Source organism: Mus caroli, chromosome X (assembly GCF_900094665.2).
Source record: "Mus caroli chromosome X, CAROLI_EIJ_v1.1, whole genome shotgun sequence".
Taxonomy (NCBI): Eukaryota; Metazoa; Chordata; class Mammalia; order Rodentia; family Muridae; genus Mus; species Mus caroli.
In genome coordinates this window covers 30,041,348-30,061,967 of record NC_034589.1, presented here as the reverse complement: position 1 = coordinate 30,061,967, position 20,620 = coordinate 30,041,348, and the positions used below count along the sequence as shown (strand labels likewise).

The following is a 20,620-nucleotide window of genomic DNA, read 5'->3' as shown; positions in this document are numbered from 1 at the left end:
GCTGGTGAGATGGCTCAGTGGGTAAGAGCACCCGACTGCTCTTCCGAAGGTCCAGAGTTCAAATCCCAGCAACCACATGGTGGCTCACAACCACCTGAAATGAGATCTGACACCCTCTTCTGGTGTGTCTGAAGACAGCTACAGTGTACTTACATATAATAAATAAATAAATCTTAAAAAAAAGAGAGTAAAGTTACCTTGCTGAGTTAGCAGATTTGACCTAAAAAAATCATTTTAAGGAGAATTGACATTTATTTAGGTATTTTAGGTATTTGGTTCTTTTCATTAGTGTTTTATAATTTTTCATGTACAGACCCTGTAGATAATTTAAAATGTATACTTGGCTACTAAATGTTTTGGTTTTTTTTTCTGGTGCTGTTATAAATGTAACCTTTTTTTCTTTTTTATAAAGTTAATTTTTTTCTAATTTTCTAAGTTTGTGTATGTGTGTGTGTGTACACAGAGACATATGTGAAAGTGTTTTGCTTGCACATATACATATGCACCACATGCATGCCTGGTGCCCAAGGAGGCTAGAAGAGGGTGTTGGGTCCCCAGGAACTGGAATTCCAGATAGCTGTGAGCCATCATAAGGGTCCTGGGAACGGAACCAAGATCCTCTGCAGGAGTAGCATGTGATCCTTGCCAATGAGCCACCCCTCCAGCCCAATTCTTCTGTTTCTGTCTTCGTTTTTTAAATCATGGAGCCCTGGCTGACCTCTAACTCATTGGCTAGCCAGGGAAAGACCTTGAAAGCCCTGCTCTGCCTGTCTCCACCTCCAAGGGTTAGCATTACAGGCTTGCACCACCACACCTGGCTTTTTGTTTGTGTTTCTTAAAAAGTCTACATAATTTGTTTTTGTAGAGATTCCCCATTTCTTTTCCGTTGCCCTGCTCCTCCTGCGCCACCCCACTCCCAGCTGCCCCTTTTGCCCACTTCCTCAAAACCTTTTCCCCTCCAACGGCCCCTTTTCTAGTTTCATGACCTATACCCATATATATCAAAGGTAGGTTCCACACATGAAAGAGGATATGTGGTATTTGTCTTTTCTGTTTTTCTGAATCTGGACTATGTCACAGCATTCATCCTACAAACTCTCAATTTAGAATCAGTCGTACAGTCTGCCTTCTGTGATCTTATATCCTGAGAGTTGAATGGCTACATCTTGTAAATGAATGGAGGCTGAGGTCATGAATGTATGGTTCTCGTGTCAGATAAGATCATACCACTGACAGTCAGGGCTATACAGCCAGGGCTATACAGAGAAACCCTGTCTCGAAAAACCAAAAAAAAAAAGATTTTGAACAAATAGTGTGATGGCATAATAGAGAACTCTGGGCCATAGAGAGGTGGGCTCAGAGGAGGGGGCTGTTCCTAAGCCATGTGGTATCTGAAAAGGCTGAATGGTCCATCATATAGTGGTCAAGGGGAAGTGTTCAGCTGATGGCATCGCAAAGTACAGAAGGAAAGAAGCTTGCCTTGCAGAAGCCAAAAGGACAGCAAGTGTGACCGAGTAAATAAGTGCTGGAACAGGAAGTGAGGTTAAAGGCATGAGCAGAAGCCAGGCTGCAGAAGGCCCTGTCGACTGGAATGGAGGATGCAGTAGGAAGCTGTTAGAAACTCTAAAGCCGAGGTGTCACACCAAACAATTTATTTGCCTTTCTTTCTTTCTTTTTTTTTTTTTTTTTTTTTTTTTTTTTTTTTTTTTTGAGACAGGGTTTCTCTATGTAGCCCTGGCTGTCCTGGAACTCACTTTGTAGACCAGGCTGACCTCGAACTCAGATATCCACCTGCCTCTGCCTCCCACGTGCTGGGATTAAAGGTGTGCACCACCACGCCTGGCTATGCCTTTCATTTTATGTTCAAAATTTGCATGTTATCAGGGCCGACCGCTTGGCATCGAGTAACCCATTGGTGTGTGTTTCTCTGGGGAAGACTGTTCCTCTACTCTCAGCAGTTGTCAGTTGTAGGTGCCTGTAGTTGCCTGTGTGGGGTGGAGGCCTTGTGGGCTTTTCTTTGTGCACCTTAGCATGTCAATGTTTACTCCTCGTCTTGCTCATGCTCTAATCACAAAAATAAAAGAAATTAAAAAAAACCAAAACTTTCAAAATGACAGTGCCAGGGTTTGATCCTAGGGCCTTGCACCTTCTATGCAAGCATTCTACTGCTGAACTATGTCCCTAGGTCCCCCAATTCATGTTTTCTTTTTTTATTTATTTTAATTGTGTGTGTGTGTGTGTGTGTTTATGGGGGTATGCACACATGTATGCAGGTGCTCGTGGAGGCCAAAGGCGTTGCATTCCCTGGATCTGGAGTTGTAGGCAGTTTAAGCTACCCCTTGGGAGTGCTGGGGATCAAACTTGTCTCTGGAAGAATGATAGGTGCTGACTGCTGAGCAATCTCTGTAGCCCCGATCCACGCTTTAAAGCAATAGCTACAATGTGGGGAATGCCTTGGAGGGAAGCAAGAACAGAGGCAGGGAGACCAGTTAGGAGACCATTTTGACAACCCAACATGAGGTAGGAGTAAAGGAAAAATTGGAGGAAGGAAAGTAAACATGTTTGTTAGGTGGCTTGGTAGGGGGATGCTACCGAGGCTAGCTGCTGGATGAGGTGTAGAGTGAGGGAGAGACGAAGCAAGGATAGCCCCCTTGAAGTATGGCTAGAATAACTGGGTGAATAGGTGCCATTTTCTGTTTTTAAAAGCTGTCTTATATTTCTCTCTCAGTGAGGGTGCGGTGAGGGGTGTCATTGTGTGTATGTGGAGGTCAAAGGACAATTTTTGTGCAGTCACTTCTTTCCTTTCACTATGTAGGTTCAAGGCTTGCAGAGCCTTTTCCTACTGAGCCATCTTGCAGCCCAGAAGTTCTATGTACTGGACATGCTTCTGAATTGCTTATTGGCTCTCTAAGTGGAGATGTCAGGTAAGCAGTTGGATGTTGCATTCCTCAGCCGTTTTGTCACCGTGACCTAAAGCCTGAGAGAAACTATTTTAAGGACATCTTACTGTGGCCTGTAGCTTCAGGGGTTCCATACAGGCTGATAATTAGCCTCTGTGGTTTCCGGGCCTGAACTGAGGTAGAACATCAGGAAAGGATGTGGAAGAGCAGAGCCAGGAAACAGTAACAGGAAGGGGCTAGGGCAAGAACATGCCCCCAGTGATCTTTGTCCTCTAATTATCACTACTTTCCTATTGGAAGGTCTATTACTGTCCAATTTAAAAATGTATCAATGGATGTGACCCATATGGTCCATTCGTCTCTAGGGATGACCGACACAGCCATGGGTATGTTTCCCTAATCTTTTTGGCATCTCTCAGTCTAAATTAAGTTGGCAGTCAAGATTAATCATAACAGATATAATCTTTCAGTTCCATAGGACTGGAAAGATGACTCAGCAGTTAAGAGCACTTCCTCTTGCAGAAGATCCACGTTCCGTTTCCACCTCCTATATGGCAGTTACAGCTGTCTGTAACTCTAATTCCAGGAGATCTGACAGCTTCTGGTCTCCATAGGTACCAGGCATATCTCTCATACCTCTCATACCTCTCGTACCCCTCTCTCTGTCTCTCTGTCTCCCTCTCCCTTCCCCCACTCTTTCTGTCACATACACACATATGCAGGCAAACACGCATGCACATAAAATAAGGATGCTAATTAAAGCCACGAGACAGGATGAGGTTGCTAAAGATAAATATACCCGGCAAAGAAATCCTAGAGGGCTGGAGAGATGACTCAGTGGTTAAGAGCACTGACTGCTCTTCCAGAGGTCCTGAGTTCAAATCCCAGCAACTACATGGTGGCTCACAACCATCTGTAATGAGATCTGATGCCCTCTTCTGGTGTGTCTGAAGACAGCTACAGTGTACTTATATATAATAATAAATAAATCTTTGGGCCAGAGCAAGCAGGGCTGGAAAGAGAGAGAGGGAGAGGGAGAGAGAAAGAATAGATCCTAGAGAATTGAAGAATTGAGTCCTTTGGTACTATATCATGGCTAGGAATAAAATCAAAAGAAAAAAAAAGACTAAGAAGCTGAGACTAAAGTTGGAGTATGGATGATCAGGGACTACTAAACACAACAGAAACACCAGTCCAGTAGGAAGTGGGCCCATGGAGGGGTCCAACTATCCAGTGGAAACCACAGAGGGGGAACAATCACTGTTGGAGACAACATTCATAATGGAAAGAAAGGAAGGGAAATACCCTGGCTTCTGCCTTTTCTCCAATCTCCTGCCAATAATTCCCACCAGCCAAACACATCAGGAAGTCAGAAAAGAAAGGAGCCTGGGAAATGTCATTGTCTTCTACACTCAGCATAGCAGGAAGAGGCAAATGGGCAAATGGCCAGCCCGAGTTAAAGGAAGCGGAAACGATCGTCTGCCAGATGCCACACGTAAATATAACAAGGGCTTGGAAATGCCACGTGCATTTAGAAACAAGCAAAAGGTTGGTGACCTGGACAAGAGCAATTGGAATGGAGCAGTGTCAGCAAACACATGACAGAAATGAGTTCAAGAAAGGCAAAGTAGAGTAGCAGTGTTGTTATAGAAACAAATTCGCTTTCTTTCTCTTCTCCTTTCCTCCGCCATCGTGCGCACTACTCCTGATTCGGCTTCTCGCCATGTCTTCTCACAAGACTTTCCGAATCAAGTGATTCCTGGCCAAGAAACAAAAGCAAAATCGCCCTATTCCTCAGTGGATCCAGATGAAAACTGGTAACAAAATCAGGTACAACTCTAAGAGAAGACACTGGAGGAGAATGAAGCTGGGTCCGTAAGGATTCACACAATGGCAAGACTGAGGATTTATACTGAATTGTCATCAATCAGTCCTACCAGATGGATTTGAACATTTTAAACCTGGAGACTTTTTGTGTCTTAAATTAGGATGTTTGTCCAGTAATAAAACATAGAATCTTTCAAAAAAAAGAAAAAAATTAATATTTTTGCTATAAAGGAGGGGTGGACTGGTATGTAGAGGGGAAGTAAGACTGATGGGTACTTTCTTTCTTTTTTTTTTTTTAAAGATTTATTTATTTATTTATTATGTGTAAGTACACTGTAGCTGTCTTCAGACACTCCAGAAGAGGGAGTCAGATCTTGTTACGGATGGTTGTGAGCCACCATGTGGTTGCTGGGATTTGAACTCTGGACCTTCGGAAGAGCAGTCGGGCACTCTTACCCACTGAGCCATCTCACCAGCCCTGATGGGTACTTTCAAGCTAGGGGAAATAACAGAATCTTTTAAAGGTCATTTAGAAAAAACAGACATGTCATTTATTGAAATCATAGATGTTATAATGTTATTGACACAAGGTCTCACATCTGAGGTTGGTCTTGAACTCACTATGTAGCCCAGGATGTGCCACTATGCCTGGCTATATACATACAGTACTGGGGATTGAAATCAGGGTTTCAGTCATCTTAGGCAAGCATTCTAGCACCTGAATGATATCAGCAGACTCTAAAGACTGTTGACAGAAAAGAGCCATTTACAAAATAGTATGTAGAGTGATATCATTTAGTATCCTACATATCTCTGTGTATATGCATGTAAAAGGAGAGGAAGGAAAAAAGAAGAGATACAGATACACATTAAGACAATAAAAGTGATGGTCTCAGCCTGGCATGGTGGTACAACATCTGTAATCCTAGAACCTGGGAGGTGGAAGCATGAAAATCAGAAGTTCAAAGCCAGCCAGAGCTGTATAACAAGAGCCTGTTTTACAAAACCAAAAGACAAAGAAAAAAGACAGTGGTCTCAAGTAAGTATGGTGGTTCACATCTATTATCCCAGAACTCAAGAAGCTAAGGCTGTAGGATTGCTTGAACTAAGGAGTTAAGATTAGCCTGGAAAACAGTGACACTCTCAGGTTCTCTCTCTCTCTCTCTCTCTCTCTCTCTCTCTCTCTCTCTCTCTCTCACACACACACACACACACACACACGGAGTGATTTGTGGATAACCAGAGTATAGCATTGTTCTACCATGACTTCTCTGAATTTCTATCATAAAATAGTATAGTTGGGGCTGGAAAGATGGATCAGCAGTTAAGAGCACTGACTGCTCTTCTGAAGGTGCTGAGTTCAAATCCCAGCAATGCCCTTTTCTGGTGTATGTCTGAAGACAGCTACAGTGTATTCATATAAATAATAAATAATATTTTAAAAATAGTATAATTGATGTCAGAACTCTGACTGTCATAGAAAATTAGAGCTGAGCAGTGGTGGTACACGTCTTTAATACCAGCACGTGGAGGCAGAGGCAGGTAGATTTCTGAGTTCGAGGCCAGCTTGGTCTACAGTGAGTTCCAAGCCAGCCAGGGCTACACAGAGAAACCCTGTCTCGAAAAAAACAAAAACAAAACAAAACAAAATTAGAACGTAAGTAAATGGAGTGATACACTGTGTTCATAGGTTGTAAAGTATAAAAACTTTAATGTATCCTCTATAAACTGATTTCTAGATACAATACAATCCCAATCAGAATCTCAGTCGGAGAACTAGGGAAATGGCTCCATGGTCTAAAAAGTGTAAGGACCTGAGTTCAAGTTCCCAGAACTGGAGATACAGCATGGTTATCTGTGATCCCAGCATGCTTATGGGAAGTGCAAATAGGAGAATTCCTGGAAGCTCAAGGACCACCTTGCCTTTCCCGGAAGAAGCCACAGTTTGAGGGTGGGGTGGGTATTATAGGATGGAGCAGAAAGGATGTGAATTATCAATAGGCTTTCTGTCACCTTTTCTCGTGGAACTGGTTTGGTTCCTCTGCTCCCAGGCGCCAGATACAATCTACTTCCTTTTGACCACAGTTCCTCCTGCCCAGGCCTTTACAGCCCCAGAGGTCTCCCTGGCTTTCAAACAAATAAGCACATTCCTGCCTTGAGGCCTTTGCAGTTGCAGTTCCGTCTGCCTGGAACACTTTTCCCTCACCTATTCCCTCAGGCATAGCCTCTTCCCTCACGCCCTTCACATCTTCACTGTCTTTGCAGAAATATCATTTTTTTCCTCTGGGGACTTTGGTGACCACTATATCTAAAATTTCATCACGTCCCTATTTTTCCTTTCTCTCTTACTTTTTTTTTCTTCCTATAAGCCCAAGCATATTTTTTTCTCATGTGATTTATTACCTGGGCTCTCAGCTCAGAGTTCAGCAAAAATAGGGATGAGTGGGGGCGTGGAGGGGTAGAGCCAAGGAGAGTTAGCTGCTAACGCAGTAGATGCTCAATGAGTGAAACATACACTCAATGATTGTTAACCAACATCAGTGCAATAATTCCCTCTTCTTCCCCGTGGCACACTGCGATTTGCTTCCCTCCTCCTCTGGACTGAAGGACTCTGCCAGACAGATGCTGAGCTGTCTGTATGATAGAGAAAGCTGCAGGTTGAGAGTAGCGTTTAAAGATGTTCCCAGCATGGGGGTATAGTAATTGAAGAGATGGCTGTGGTAATTACCTTGATTTGATCATTACAGATTTGAGAACATGTAAGTAAGTGTAACTAATATGACAAACAACACATTCAAAAACAATAAAAGGAAGACTGCTTCAGGCCTCAATCCTGCCCCTAGAGGGCACTCTCTCCAGGAAGAGGAGACAGAGTTGTAGGTCTGATTTCTGATACCTCCTGCATTAGCAGCCAGACTCACATAAACTGTATGACCCCTTGTGCCCTCCTACTGCATCCCTGTGAGATACTCATAGATCTTTGGTTTCCAGGACTCAATAGTGGGAGCTGACTAGGCCTACCTTGCAATAGGATGAATTTTACTTCTGTTTAGTGGACACACACACACACACACACACACACACGGGTGCGTGGGGCATGGATTCTCAAGTAGGCTAGACTGATGTGTCTGTGTACTCAGACTGACCTCAAACAGATAATCTCCCTGCCCCAACATCCTTAGGATTGGGATTGCTTGTGTGCAACAGCATGCCAGGCCCTGTTTGGCTTCTTTGATCTATCTAGTGCCCAAGAAATAAATTCCTGCAAATTGTTGGCTTCTTCTCTTGAAGCCAGCCCAGAGGCGCTTGGGGAGCCTAGGCACAACCTCCTGGCCCTCTGTCCTAGAATTCATTATGCCGTGATGGAATTGTCTATTGACCATATCTATCTTGTTCACTGCGCCATTGGCAGTGACTAGCCGAGTCCCTTGGCGTACTGATACAGAACATGATGGCTTAGAGCATGGACACTTGCAGGCCAGACTGCCTGAATTAGAGTGGGGCATGCATGTGGTGCACACACATAAGTGTGGGCAAAACACCTACGCACAGTAAAATAAAGTAAAAGTTGTTGCTACTTGTTCATAGCTCCCCGTGGGTAACAAGTAGGCTTTAAGAATGAGGCACACATGTGGATGCTTTAGCCATGCTTCAATCCTAGGGAATTCTCATTACAACCACTCCTCCATAAGTAGGAATTTTCTCAGTGAAGTCTCGAATGACCATGTATATAAATTCTGTACAGTCAGTGTACCTGGCTGTTGTCACTTTAGTAGGTAATGAGCCACCTGCTGTGTATTTTGTCATGTAGTAATGCTTTTTTTTTTTCTTTGTAGCTTTATAATTAGTGTTCCTTCGTCATTTCCTGTGCATTGTATCTGCCTACCAATTAGGTTTAATCCTGACTCCTATAATGTTTATTCATCCCCCGTAGACAAGTGTTTCTCTTCATTGTCAAGCCTGGGGTAGGTTTTTAAATCAGTTTACAATGTTGTAATCTGTACACAGGTTTTGTTGTCCAGCAGCGAGGTTGCTCTCTTTACCATCAGAATAACTGTCATAGGAGCGGCAGAGGAGACTCACTTCCTAGCATGCTTGCCCAGCAGGCACAAGGCCTTGGGGTTGATCCCTAGCAGACAATAAAGAAAGCTTGCTGGTCCATGACTGCAATCCCAGCACTGGGATGGAGGCAGGAGGATGAGAAGCTCAAGGCCATTCGTCAGACAGAAAGCAACTTTGAAACTAGTCTGGAATACGTGAGACCCTGTCTCAAGAAAAAAATCTATAATGATAGTTTTATATTTAATTCTTGTTCAGGAAATCCCTTAGGTAAAGGTTTGGGGTTTTTAGAAACACAGACCCATAAATTGTCCTTGAAATAGTATAGACATTTCCTGATACAAACTAATGAAATCTGAGAGACCCAAGACCAGAGAGCCTAGGAATTTGAACAGTTTGATTCAGCTAGAGTGATATATTCTCTAGAGTCAACAGAAAAACCAATACCCCCTGGCAATTCCGTTCTTCACCCGCCAGCCCCCCTCAACCCTGAGCCAGAGCCTTTCAGCAGAAAGATTGTTTTCTGTTTTCTCAGAGCAGAATTCAGTCTGACACTCTGAATGCCTCCGCCTCAGACCAACACCAGTGCAACAATACTCTCTTCCTCCCTGTGGTGGACGCTGAGCTGTGCTTCCTTGCTGCTCTTAAGAGCTCTGCCATGTGCTCTCAGGCCCCTGTGGGACTGCCTTGGCTGAGGAGAACTACTTTCCCAAGGGCACGGTTTCCTCGCGGCAGCCTGTATACAACCACCAGGCTGACTGAAGCTCAGTCTTCTAGTTTCAGAGCTTCGCAAAAGCTGGAGCCTGGGCCCTAGTCCCATGGCTCCTTTAGGCCTGTCTCTATGCCTCCTTTCCCACGTGGTAATCCCCTGAGAACTCTCCGATAAACCCCCTGTGGCTGATATTACCCGAGAGTCTGTTTGGATGGGGATGGGGTGGGGTGGAGAGATGACTCGGTAGTTAATACCACTTGCTGCTCCCGCAGAGGACCTGGGGTGGGGATTCTCGGCCCCTACATAAAGGATAAACAATTTGTAATTCAGTTTCAGGATATCTGTCGCCCTCTTCTGGCCCCCTCTGGTACTGCATACACCTGGTCCACAGACATGCTTGTAGGCAAAACATTGCGACAGGTAAAATACAAATACATAAAAGAAAGACACCTGCTCCTCAGTGAACTCCTTCTGCATCCCAGGGGCAACATTCATCCATACAGGCCCCCCCACCTCTCCTTGGACTTTACCACTTGAGTCCTCTCTTTCTGGCAACCCTTTCATGGGTCAAATTTGTCTTAGGCATACAAATTTGAATAGATTTTCAGTAAAGTCCCCTTCTCACTTCTGCCATTTCCTCCTTTTTACTGGTTAACTATCCTTTTTGTTTGTTGACAGAAATGTGGTCTCAGTATGTAGTCCAGACTGACCTTATATTTACAAATGCTTCTTTCTGTCTCAGCCTCCCCTAGTGCTGGGACACTTGGAGCACACCCCCCCCTTACTTTCTAGTCCTTAACTGCCTGTGATCATCAAGGCTCCGTTCTCTTTCCATTAATTGCACTCATAGGTGTGGCCTCAGCTACCCTCCCCTTGATATTAACACATAGGAAAGATGCCCAAATGGATCTATATCTTCGGCTCAGACTTTGCTGCTGCTTCCGAGTGAGACACTTTCATGTTCAAGTGACTATTTGTCATCTCTACTCCAGTGCCCCACAGGTGTTTCAACCCCACATAGCCACAGTAGCTTCCATTATCCCTTGCCCCGGAATGTCTTCTTTGTTTCAGTGAATGCCACTACCTGGTACCCGCTTACTCAAGCCAGAGACCAGATTTCATTGGCATGATCCTTCCCTCTTATAACCGTCTTCCCTAAACCACCCTGTCCTGGTGGCTTCGCTTCTTTAAGGGCTCTCGGATTCCTGCACTTCTTCTTGCCTAATGTCCTAGTTAGGTTTCAAAGCCATGTGAGCCAGCAGCCTCCTCCTGCCTTAATCCTCTGCCCTGCCAGAATTTCTAGACCACATCGGCTACACTGCCACATCCAGAGAGGTGGTCCTCAGCCTATGGGTCTCAGCCCCTTCTGGGTCAACCAACCCTTTCACGGGGCCACATATCAAATATATCATGTATTTCCATTATGATTCATAACAGTAGCAAAATTATGGTTATGAAGTAGCAATGAAAATGATTTTATCGTTGGGGTCGCCACAATATGAGGAGTTGTATTAAAGGGTCTCAGCATTAAACAGGTTGAGAACCACGGCTTTAAAGCAAGCAGTCTGGATCCTGGCAGTTCTCTGCTCAAAATGTCTCCAGTAGCTTCCTGCTGCCTTCAGAATGAAGTAGGGTTTCTTTCTATTGCCACCCCTCTCAAACCTACCTTACCTACCTGGCTTCACTACACCTGCCATTCTGGTATAACTCACTACTTGAAGTCATTCCAGGGCCGCCTTTGAACCTGCCCTCCCACTTTGGGAAAATACCCTACACCCTGCTGACTTCCTTTCTCGCCTCCACAGAGCCTTGAATGCCTTTCCCAACTTTCCAGGCTCTCAGAAGCTAATTTAGATAGACCCTTGCCCTGTCCCTCCTCTTCACAGACATCTATTGAACCTACCACTCCCTCCCTGGTACCTCTCAAATTGAATTCCTTGAAGCCAGCGGTTTCACGCCAGAACCCAGTACAGGGTTTGGCGTGTGCTTTATCACTCAAGTAAGTGCTTGTTGCATGAGTGAGTCATTGAAGTATGAATGAGAAGGAACGGGGGAAGGGAGCAAGGGCTGTGATGAGAGACGGAAGACAGATGCTCCTGTCTCACAATTTAGTGCTGCAGAAACATCCTGTCTATGGCCTGTGACAGACTTGCATGGTCCCAAATACTCTAAGGCAATCTGTTTTTGTCTCCAGCTCTGAGTGAGACTGTGCTCTGGCCCTCCCCCTCCCCCCCCCCTTTTTATGCAGGAGATGGAACCCAGGGTCTCTGAATTGCTAGGCAAGTGCTTTGCTACTGAACTCTGCCTGCAACTTGTGCATATGATCTCTTCATTTCCCTGAACAGTGGAAAGAACTGGAGCAGGGCAGAGCTCTGGAACAGGCATGTCCCAACTGCTCAGGGGCTATTTCTACAGACGGATATAACATTGTCTGGAATGAAGGGACACTTTTCTAAGTCACTGCAGCTTCTGCAACTGCTTTTCAAATAGAACAGCAGTTTTGCCACCCCAGTACACACTCTCTCTCTCTCTCTCTCTCTCTCTCTCTCTCTCTCTCTCTCTCTCTCGCTCTCTCTCTCTCTCTTTCCCTCTTTCCTTTCCTTCCATCCAGAACCTTTCTGTACTGAGGGTAGAACCCAGAGCCTTATGCATGTTGGAAAGTGTTCTGTGGTGAGCCAAACCCCCAATCCCAGTCTATTCCATTGGCTGCTTAATTGGCTGATTGATTGAGAGCAGATTTTGCTGTTAAAGTTGTTTTTTTTGTTTGTTTGTTTGTTTGTTGTTTTTCCTTTTCCTTCCTTTTTTTTTTTCTGATATAGGATGTCGTATATTCCAGGATACTTTCAAACCCACAGCGTAGCCAAGGATGACCTTGAACTCCAGACTGTCCTGCCTTCATCCCCAGAGTGCTAGGATTACAGGTGTGAACACCCACACTGGTTTTATGTAATACTGTGGATCCAGCCCAGGGCTTCATGCATGCTGGGCAGCCACTCTAACAACTGGGCTTTATTCAGACTTACTATGTTTTAAAGTAGGGCTGGGGTCTCCATCCATCCCTGGTTTAGAGGTGAGGAAACCGAGATGGAAGTAAAGTTGACAGACTAACCCATTCCAGCAGAGCTGAATCAGTCTGACTAGGGATAGCTAGCTTCTATCGTGAAAGGGCCGTTGGCTGAGTTCCAGCCCAAGACTGTTCAACACAGCGAATTTATACTCTGCCCACAAGAGGTCAGTAGGTCCTACAGGAGCAGAGCAGCCACAGAAAAGGCCTGAAAGGAGCTTCTAATACTACCAGAACTTCCGAGAAATTCCTCTATATCCCAGAGGTGGTGGGTGGCTACAGATTTGATTATCCCAGGATGACTGTGCAAATTTCTTTATATTGCTGTTGTTGGAATATAACGAGCTGCCTGGTGTGTGTGTGTGGGGGGGGTGCTAGGAGATAAAGGAGCTGGCATGTGGGGCCTCCTCCTTGAAGACTGTAGTATCTCTCTGGGAATAAAGAACTACTAATATTACAGGACCTTGTCTGCTGGGCCAGAACTTGAAGAGCCACATAACAACCTCCTTTTGATTTAGAATCCTGGAGATCTGGATTTGGTTCCCAGATCTTCCTAACTGAGTCCTCTGCAAGTTGATTAACTTCTCTCAGCCCCAGTCTCCTGACTTCCGATACAGGGTCTGATAATAATCTTCTTTCCAGGTTGTTCTGAAGATGAATTCACTCGATCATTTTAGGAATCATTTGGGTGCCTGTCTTGCCTATTCATGCTACCAGGTTCAAGTGGATGTGACCTTTAGGCCCAGTAGCTGACACATAGCAAATGCTGTTTTCATGACAGCCTCTCTTTGAAGGTCAGGCCATGAACTTAGACTCACAGTTGTAGGCAGCTGGGAGCAACCTGAACAAACAAGTAGGAGGAAGAAACTGCCATTAAGGAGGCCCCGCTCCTTATTCCACTGCAGAGCCAGGGTCCAACAATGCCTGCATTATCGCTTTTATAAGTGTTCTCCCCAACACCATAAAACATATGGATGGCTGGCAGCACACACCTGTAATATCAGCACCCAAGAGGCTAAAGCAGAAAGATCACTAAGTCTGAAGCCAATATGAGCTACATAAAAAGTTTGAGGGCAGTCTGGGATATAGAGTGAAACTCTTGCCTCTAAAACCAACAACAAAGTAGGTATATTTGCTGCTCTTGCAGAGACCAGGGTTCAGTTCTCAGCATTCATATTAAAGAACTCATAACCACTTGTCTAGAAGATGTAGTATCCTCTTCCAGCCTCCAAGGGCAACCCCCAACATGTACATACACAGACATGCATACATACTTAAATAAGTAAAACTATGTCTTTTTAAAAATACAGCAAGTTGGCCAGGAGGTGATAGTGCACAGCTTTGACCCCAACACTCAGGATACAGGCAGGTTGATCTCCAAGTCCAAGGCCAGCCTGGTCTACAGAGCTAGTTCTAGGACAGCCAAGAAACAAACCCTGTCTCAAAAAATAAAACAATACGAAACAAAAATGATTAAAAGAAGTATTTAGAATACCCCAGGTTTCAATTCTAAGCACAAAAAGAGAGAAAGAGGTGCAAACAAGACTGAGACTGACTTGAGCCGACATTTAACTGGGACAGAAACTTCCTAAAATCTTGGGCCTCATAATCTGCCTTTTTCTTGGGAAGTGGCAAGGGTAGAGGGGCCTAGCAGCCTTTTGCCTGCTTTCTGAAAGCAGAGAGGCCTTGAGTTTACCAGATACTTTGTCTGTCTTGAGGCAGTGTGTTCAGAGGATGGGGAGAAGTTTATGTATATATGTATATGTATGTGTATGTGTATATGTATATGTGTACATATACTGGAGAACTGGAGCTGGATGCTAGAAGGACATGAGAACATAAGAGAAAAAAAGTCACACTGTGGGGTCAGAGGGATGGCTTAGTGGGTAGTGGAGCTTGGCACACACACCTCATGACCTGAGTTTTCATTCCTGAAACCCATGTCAAAAGCCCAATTCCTATCGTGAGATTGAAGGCAGAGACAGGAGAATTATCCAGATGCTGGCTGATCCGCTACTGTGGCATATTCAGCAGTACAGAGAACCAAGAGAGACCCTGCCTCAATACCAACTCCAAAAAGTTGCCATCTGTTCTCCACATGTGCCCTGAAAGGCACACACATGCATGCACACACAGATTTGAGAACCCGCTGGCCCGTGATGAAAGGTAAACAAATCTGGGAGAAAAAAAAAAGCCACCGTGTGCCTGAGGGATGGATCATAAGACATATAGGCCAACAAGGAATTAATTTATCCACAACTTTGAGAAGCTGCAGCAGCCTTTCAGCATGCCTCACCAAGAGGGGTGGCTTAGATACACTTTTGCTTCCTCTTAAAGTGAAATTCTCTTATTCAAAACCCTCCTCTCCCAAGTAATGCCCATCCTATAGGGTAGGTATCATAATTCTCTTTCTCTTCTCAGGTTCCAGGTGCTGATGGTAGCAGTAAGTCTGTCGTTGTGGTATTAGAGGGTGGAGACTTTCCGGAGCAGGAGTCTTTATCACATTCTGCGTAAGCAGACCGAAGTTCAGAAACGCACAGCAGCTTGTTCAAGGTCTCCCAACGTTACTGGAAAGGCCAGAAGTTTGTGGTCAGGCAGTCTGGTTGATGCTTGGCCTCTCATTTGGATGGAACTTTTCTGGACTTCCCCCACTGATTTCCTTGCCCACATCCTTCCCTGATTTGTTTTCTTTGGTCCATATAGGCCCCAGCTAGCAGCTAGAACAGTGATTAGTCCCATCCAGCTTCAAGGCAGAAAGGCATTCTGTTAGCCAGGTGCCTTGCCTTTAGAGGAGCCAATCAGAGTTTCCATCAGTTGCCACAGGAAGCTCATCAGGCACCATCAAAACCCGATGCAGATGAAGTACTACTGTTAGGATACATTCACTGACTTAGAGCAAGGGGACCTGGGGACTTGGCACTTTCTAGGTTAACCAGGATAGGGCCAGCTCTCCAATCAGGGCCATTTCTAGTTGATATTGTAATGAAGTTAAAGTCAGCTCACTGGGAGAACTATTGCATTTCATTTAGTTTTCAAGAAAAATGGAGCCGGGCAGTGGTGGCACATGCCTTTAATCCCAGCAATTGGGAGGCAGAGGCAGGTGGATCTCTTGAGTTTGAGGCCAGCCTGGTCTACAGAGTGAGTTCCAGGACAGCCAGGACTATACAGAGAAACCCTGTCTCAAAAACCAAAAAAAGAAAAGAAATGGAAAGAGTTCCTCTTAAAGTGTTTGGTGCCAAAGGGATAAAAAAGGCAAAGTCTCTGCCTTCTTGCGTTTTACAGCCTAGGAACATTAAAAAAGTGTCTATTGGTTGCTTTAAACACACACACACATATACACACACCTATGAGTTCAAGGCTAGCCTGGTCTACATAATGAGTTCCAGGCTGGTCAAGACTACATACCCAGTGGAGCCCTCAAAAAAAAAAAAAATCACCACACACGGACAGAGAGACAGACAGACAGACAGACACACACACACACACATTTTCTCCTCACATGCCTGTCCTCTTAACTTTGGTCAGGGTTGAATTGAAGTACCTCTAGGACCTTTGACCTTTGTATTTCTGATGCCAAAGTGGTTTTGAACCTTGGGCTTAGCCTGTGCAGCTAAATGTTTAACAGATAAATCTTAGGGGAAATGTATTTATGTATGTATATGTGTACAATAAGTTAATCACAAATTAGCCAGCCATGGTGGCGCACGCCTTTAATCCCAGCACTCGGGAGGCAGAGGCAGGCGGATTTCTGAGTTCGAGGCCAGCCTGGTCTACAAAGTGAGTTCCAGGACAGTCAGGACTACACAGAGAAACACTGTCTCAAACAAACAAACAAACAAACAAAAAAAGTTAATCACAAATTGAGTTCCTAGACCAGAGACCAGATGTATAGTATACAAATATCATATGATAGGCATATGATATTTATTATATGTTTTTTAACATGATTCTCACAAAATGCTTTCTTTTTTGCCAACTCATTTATCTGTAGTTGCAGTAGATCAATACAGTTCTGCTGTGAATATTGGTTGATACTTACATTTATGTGTGAACTGGAAAAGATAGAAGAATGTCATTTGTCAACAATGAAGGCAATTTCTTTGATAAATAGGCTAAGGATTTTCAAACACTAGGAGCTAGTTCACACACACACACCTCTCTCTCTCTCTCTCTTTCTCTCTCTGTCTTGTTTATTCATACTGTAACATATGGCAAACCTTTCGGTTTAGTCTGAATAATGTCTCCTCCCATTACTTTCTTAGATTTAGTCAGCAGAGCATTGAGGCAGATTCTAGTTTATAGCTTTCACAGATTCTGAGCTTTAAATATTGCTACCATACCTAATTTCAAGCTGACCTTTTCAATGTAATGTTCAGGAAAGAGGCAATTGCCCATCAGTTTACATTTCAACTCCTCAGGTATCATGATATAAATAATTTCAGGCTCGTGGGTAATAATACAGTGTAGTAAAATGATTAGGAAGTGATGAGCTATAGAAATTAATCATCTTGATTTTTAATAGGATTTTAATTTTATGTATCTCTTTTGTTTTTCTATTTTGGCAATACTAGAGATTGAATCCAGGACCTTGAACATGCTGTTGAAATACTTTCCCCAGGAATTCCATGTATATTTCTTCTTTTATTATGTATATGGTATATGTGCATGCTTATATACATGCTTGCATTTGTGGGAGTGTGTGTCTGTCTGTCTGTCTATCCGTCCGTCCATCAGTCTGTGAAGGCCTGTGGTTGACATCTGATGTCTTCCTCAGTCTTTCTATACTTTATACATTGAAGCAGACTCTCTCACTGAACTTAAGCTCAGAGGTTCATCTAGTCAGGCCAGCCGACTTGTTCCAGAAACTTACTGCCTCTGCCTTCTGTGTACTGGGATTTACAGGTGAACCACCAAACCTTTTAAATGGATTCTGAAGATTCAAATTCTCACCTTTAGCTCCTTACCTGATGAGACACCTCCTCAGCCCTCATGTGGTTTAGTAACTGTGTTTAACTGGTTAACACGGTTTCTAAAAAATGTAGCAATCAGTTGTCATGGGCCAAGAGGAAAAACCACACCTCCATGACCAAGTACCATTCTAGATCCCTAATGACCCCTTCTCCCTCGAACTTCCCTTTACCATTCACTCAGGACCCTCCAGTCTACTGCCTTGGATGGCTTAGATTCTAGAGTTGACCCGAGCTGGCACCAAAGCATCACTTCCACCTTGTATGAGTGTGCTGAGAATCAACTGGCAACAGTGCTCCTCCCTGGGTTGGCAGTCCCTTTCTGACTAGGTGGAACACACTTGCCCTGATTCTGGGAGGCACATCTGGCAAGCACTCAAGCCTAAAGGGAAGAAGAGAAACGTAGGAGGAAGTCGAGAGCACAGTAGCTTAGCCCTTTGTCCATTTGGCCATGCTCCAGGCTGGGCTGTAATTGATAGCTGAAGGCTTTCCAGAGAGTCTGGGAATACTGAAGACTATAGGCCATGGGGTGGGGCCAGTGCAAATCCTCTTATTCTGTCTCTAAAGTGTTACCCAGAGCCTCGGAACCCTACTTCTGGGGGTGATTCCGTGTTAATCCTTGGAGAGTACCTTTCTGTTCTGATTTATTTTTGTTAAGTTGAAACAGGGTCTCACTGTCTCTCAAGCTGGCCTGGAATCCACAACAGTACTACTGTCTGAGTTTCCCAAGTACTAGGATTACAGGTACAAGCCATGTCTGTTTTGAAATCTACACTTTAGTCCATGGTTACATTGAGCAGAAGGAGTGGGTAGCCATGAACCTTTAGGTCTGTAGTTGAGCCTCTTGCTGACTGAGCCAGGATTGGCCTGACATTTCCTAGTGGAAAACCACCCAGCATTCTGTCCATTCTCTGTGTGTAAGCTTTGCATGAACTTGAAGGCTATACATACCAATCTTTTCTCCTTAGGTAACCCGTGGGCAGCTGATCAGATGGAAGTGCTCCCGTGCAGTTTGGGTCCATGTTTGCATGTCTTTCTCTGATATTACTGTACAGATGAGTGTTCATTGTTGGCACCTAGGCTGAAAGGTCCACCCTATGCCACACTCAGCACAAAGATCAGCCCTTGGTGACTGAATGAATCAACCAGCCCAAGCCTGGTTGACAGTAGGATTTCTTTCTAGCAAAAAAAAAAAAAAAAAAAAAAAAAAAAAAAAAAAAAAAAAAACAGAGCACAGTGCAGAGTCCTGCAGGGGAGCCTTCATCTTATCCTGGACAGGGAGAATCCTTTTTTACTGCTAACACTTGGAGGAAGGGGAACCTTCCCACACACTCACTAGTGTTTTCTCTCTCTCTCTCTCTCTCTCTCTCTTTCTCTCTCTGTCTCTGTCTCTGTCTCTCTCTCTCTCTCTCTCATAAACAGGTTTTTATGAACCAGATGGTCTGTAAACCAGGAAGTTCAGGTGCCAATAATTTTTCTCTCATCCTTTCTCTACTGCCCACCCCGCCCCCAGGCACACTGGCTGTACCCCGTGTCTCGGGAGTCTGGCAGAAGGGCTCCATTCGCTCTTGGCATCAGCCTGAGAACATCCTGTGCAGCTGAGAGGGTGGTGATCCCTCTGTGTAATACACAGGATGGAAAGTGACCAGGGTGAGGACACAGATGTTAAAGGGTCAGTAATGCTCAGAAAGGAAAGGCTCAAAACTCAATAGAAATCAGAAACCGTTTGCTGGCTGCCAAGACCTGCCCAACACACACATCCCAGGATTCACACAGCCTTCCAGCACATGCCTTTGCCAATGCTTCCAGGGCATCTGGAAGAGTGGAGGCCTGAGATGAGGTCTCCAGAAAGGCATGACTCTGCATTTTAGTGTCTAGAACCCGGATTCCTGTTGTCTTTATAATAATTCCTGTTGTCTTTAATAATAATGATTAAAGTGATATGATCTCAGCATTTAGGAGGCTAAGGCAGGACGATCATGAGTTCGAGGCCTGCCTAGGCAACTCGGCAAAATTGTGTCTCAAAATGTGTGTGTGTGTGTGTGTGTGTGTGTGTGTGTGTGTGTGTGTGTGTGCTTGTGACTGTTTCTCTGTGTAATCCTGGCTGTCCTGGAACTCACTCTGTAAATCAGACTGGCTTCAAACTCAGAGAACTACCTGCTTCTGCTCCCAAGTGCTGGGATTAAAGGTGTGTACCACCACCACTTGGCTTAAAATAAAATTAAAAACAAAATTAAAAGTACTTGTGGGACTAGAGAGATGGCTCAGTGGTTAAGAGTGCATGCTGTTCTATCAGAAGGTCTAAGTTTGATTCCCGTGTCAGGTGCATCGGGCATCTGAACACATGTGGCATAGACATACAAACACATACAAACGTGTGCATAAATATAAAATCAATCTATATTTAAAAGATCTAATGATTGGGCTGGTGAGATGGCTCAGTGGTTAAGAGCACTGACTGTTCTTCCGAAGGTCCCGAGTTCAAATCCCAGCAACTACATGGTGGGTTCACAACCATCCGTAACGAGAGCTGTCTCCCTCTTCTGGGGTGTCTGCACTCTAGAAGACAGCTACAGTGTACTTCCATATAATAATAAATAAGCAAATAAATCTTTTTAAAAAGATCTGATGATTTAACTTTGCGGGAAAGCATTTCAAACCTTACAAATCCTTCCAGGCTTCTAGGAGGGCTCACTGTAGTTGTGGCCTCCACCTGTCCCTTCAAACTCTGGCAGTGCCTCAGCCCTATCACAGCTGTCACAGATGTCCCCAGAACTTTATCCCAACTCGTTTTCTGTGGTGCTTCTCTTCCACATATTTTGGAAAGGAACCATTGTGCCTTCTTGATATTTATACCTCCAGTATGATATTTCTCAAACACTACAGGCGTTTGGAGAGTGATTACTATGCACCCTCTGCCCAAGGCAGTGATGCTCTATGTATTTGCTCTGACCTTGCTCATCCTCTGACGCCCTTCCCTTGAACTAGAGAGTATACCCTCAGTTCAGATTCTGACCATAGTGTGTAAAAAGCCCCAGGATCTCCCCACTGTTTTCCTTTCTCTTTCTCAGTTTTTCTTTTCTTTTTTCCT

The 20,620-nt window shown here is 44.4% G+C and overlaps 1 protein-coding gene and 1 pseudogene across 4 annotated transcripts in view; both read left to right on the top strand.

Moving 5' to 3' along the window:
• CXHXorf56 (chromosome X CXorf56 homolog) overlaps positions 1-20,620 on the top strand; it is a 78,733-nt gene that overhangs the window by 20,178 nt on the left and 37,935 nt on the right. Inside the window, exon 7 of one of the 4 annotated variants that reach the window (XM_029473325.1) lies at positions 14,984-15,590. The exons of 2 other annotated variants lie outside the window; for them this stretch is intronic. In XM_029473325.1, coding sequence (XP_029329185.1) covers positions 14,984-15,076 — 93 coding nt within the window. In that variant the 3' untranslated portion in view covers positions 15,077-15,590. Of the gene's footprint in view, positions 1-2,815; positions 3,097-14,983; positions 15,591-20,620 lie in introns of those variants that run through there. One more of the 4 variants, XM_021153330.2, reaches the window with a different exon arrangement.
• LOC110287106 lies at positions 4,412-4,861 on the top strand (annotated as a pseudogene).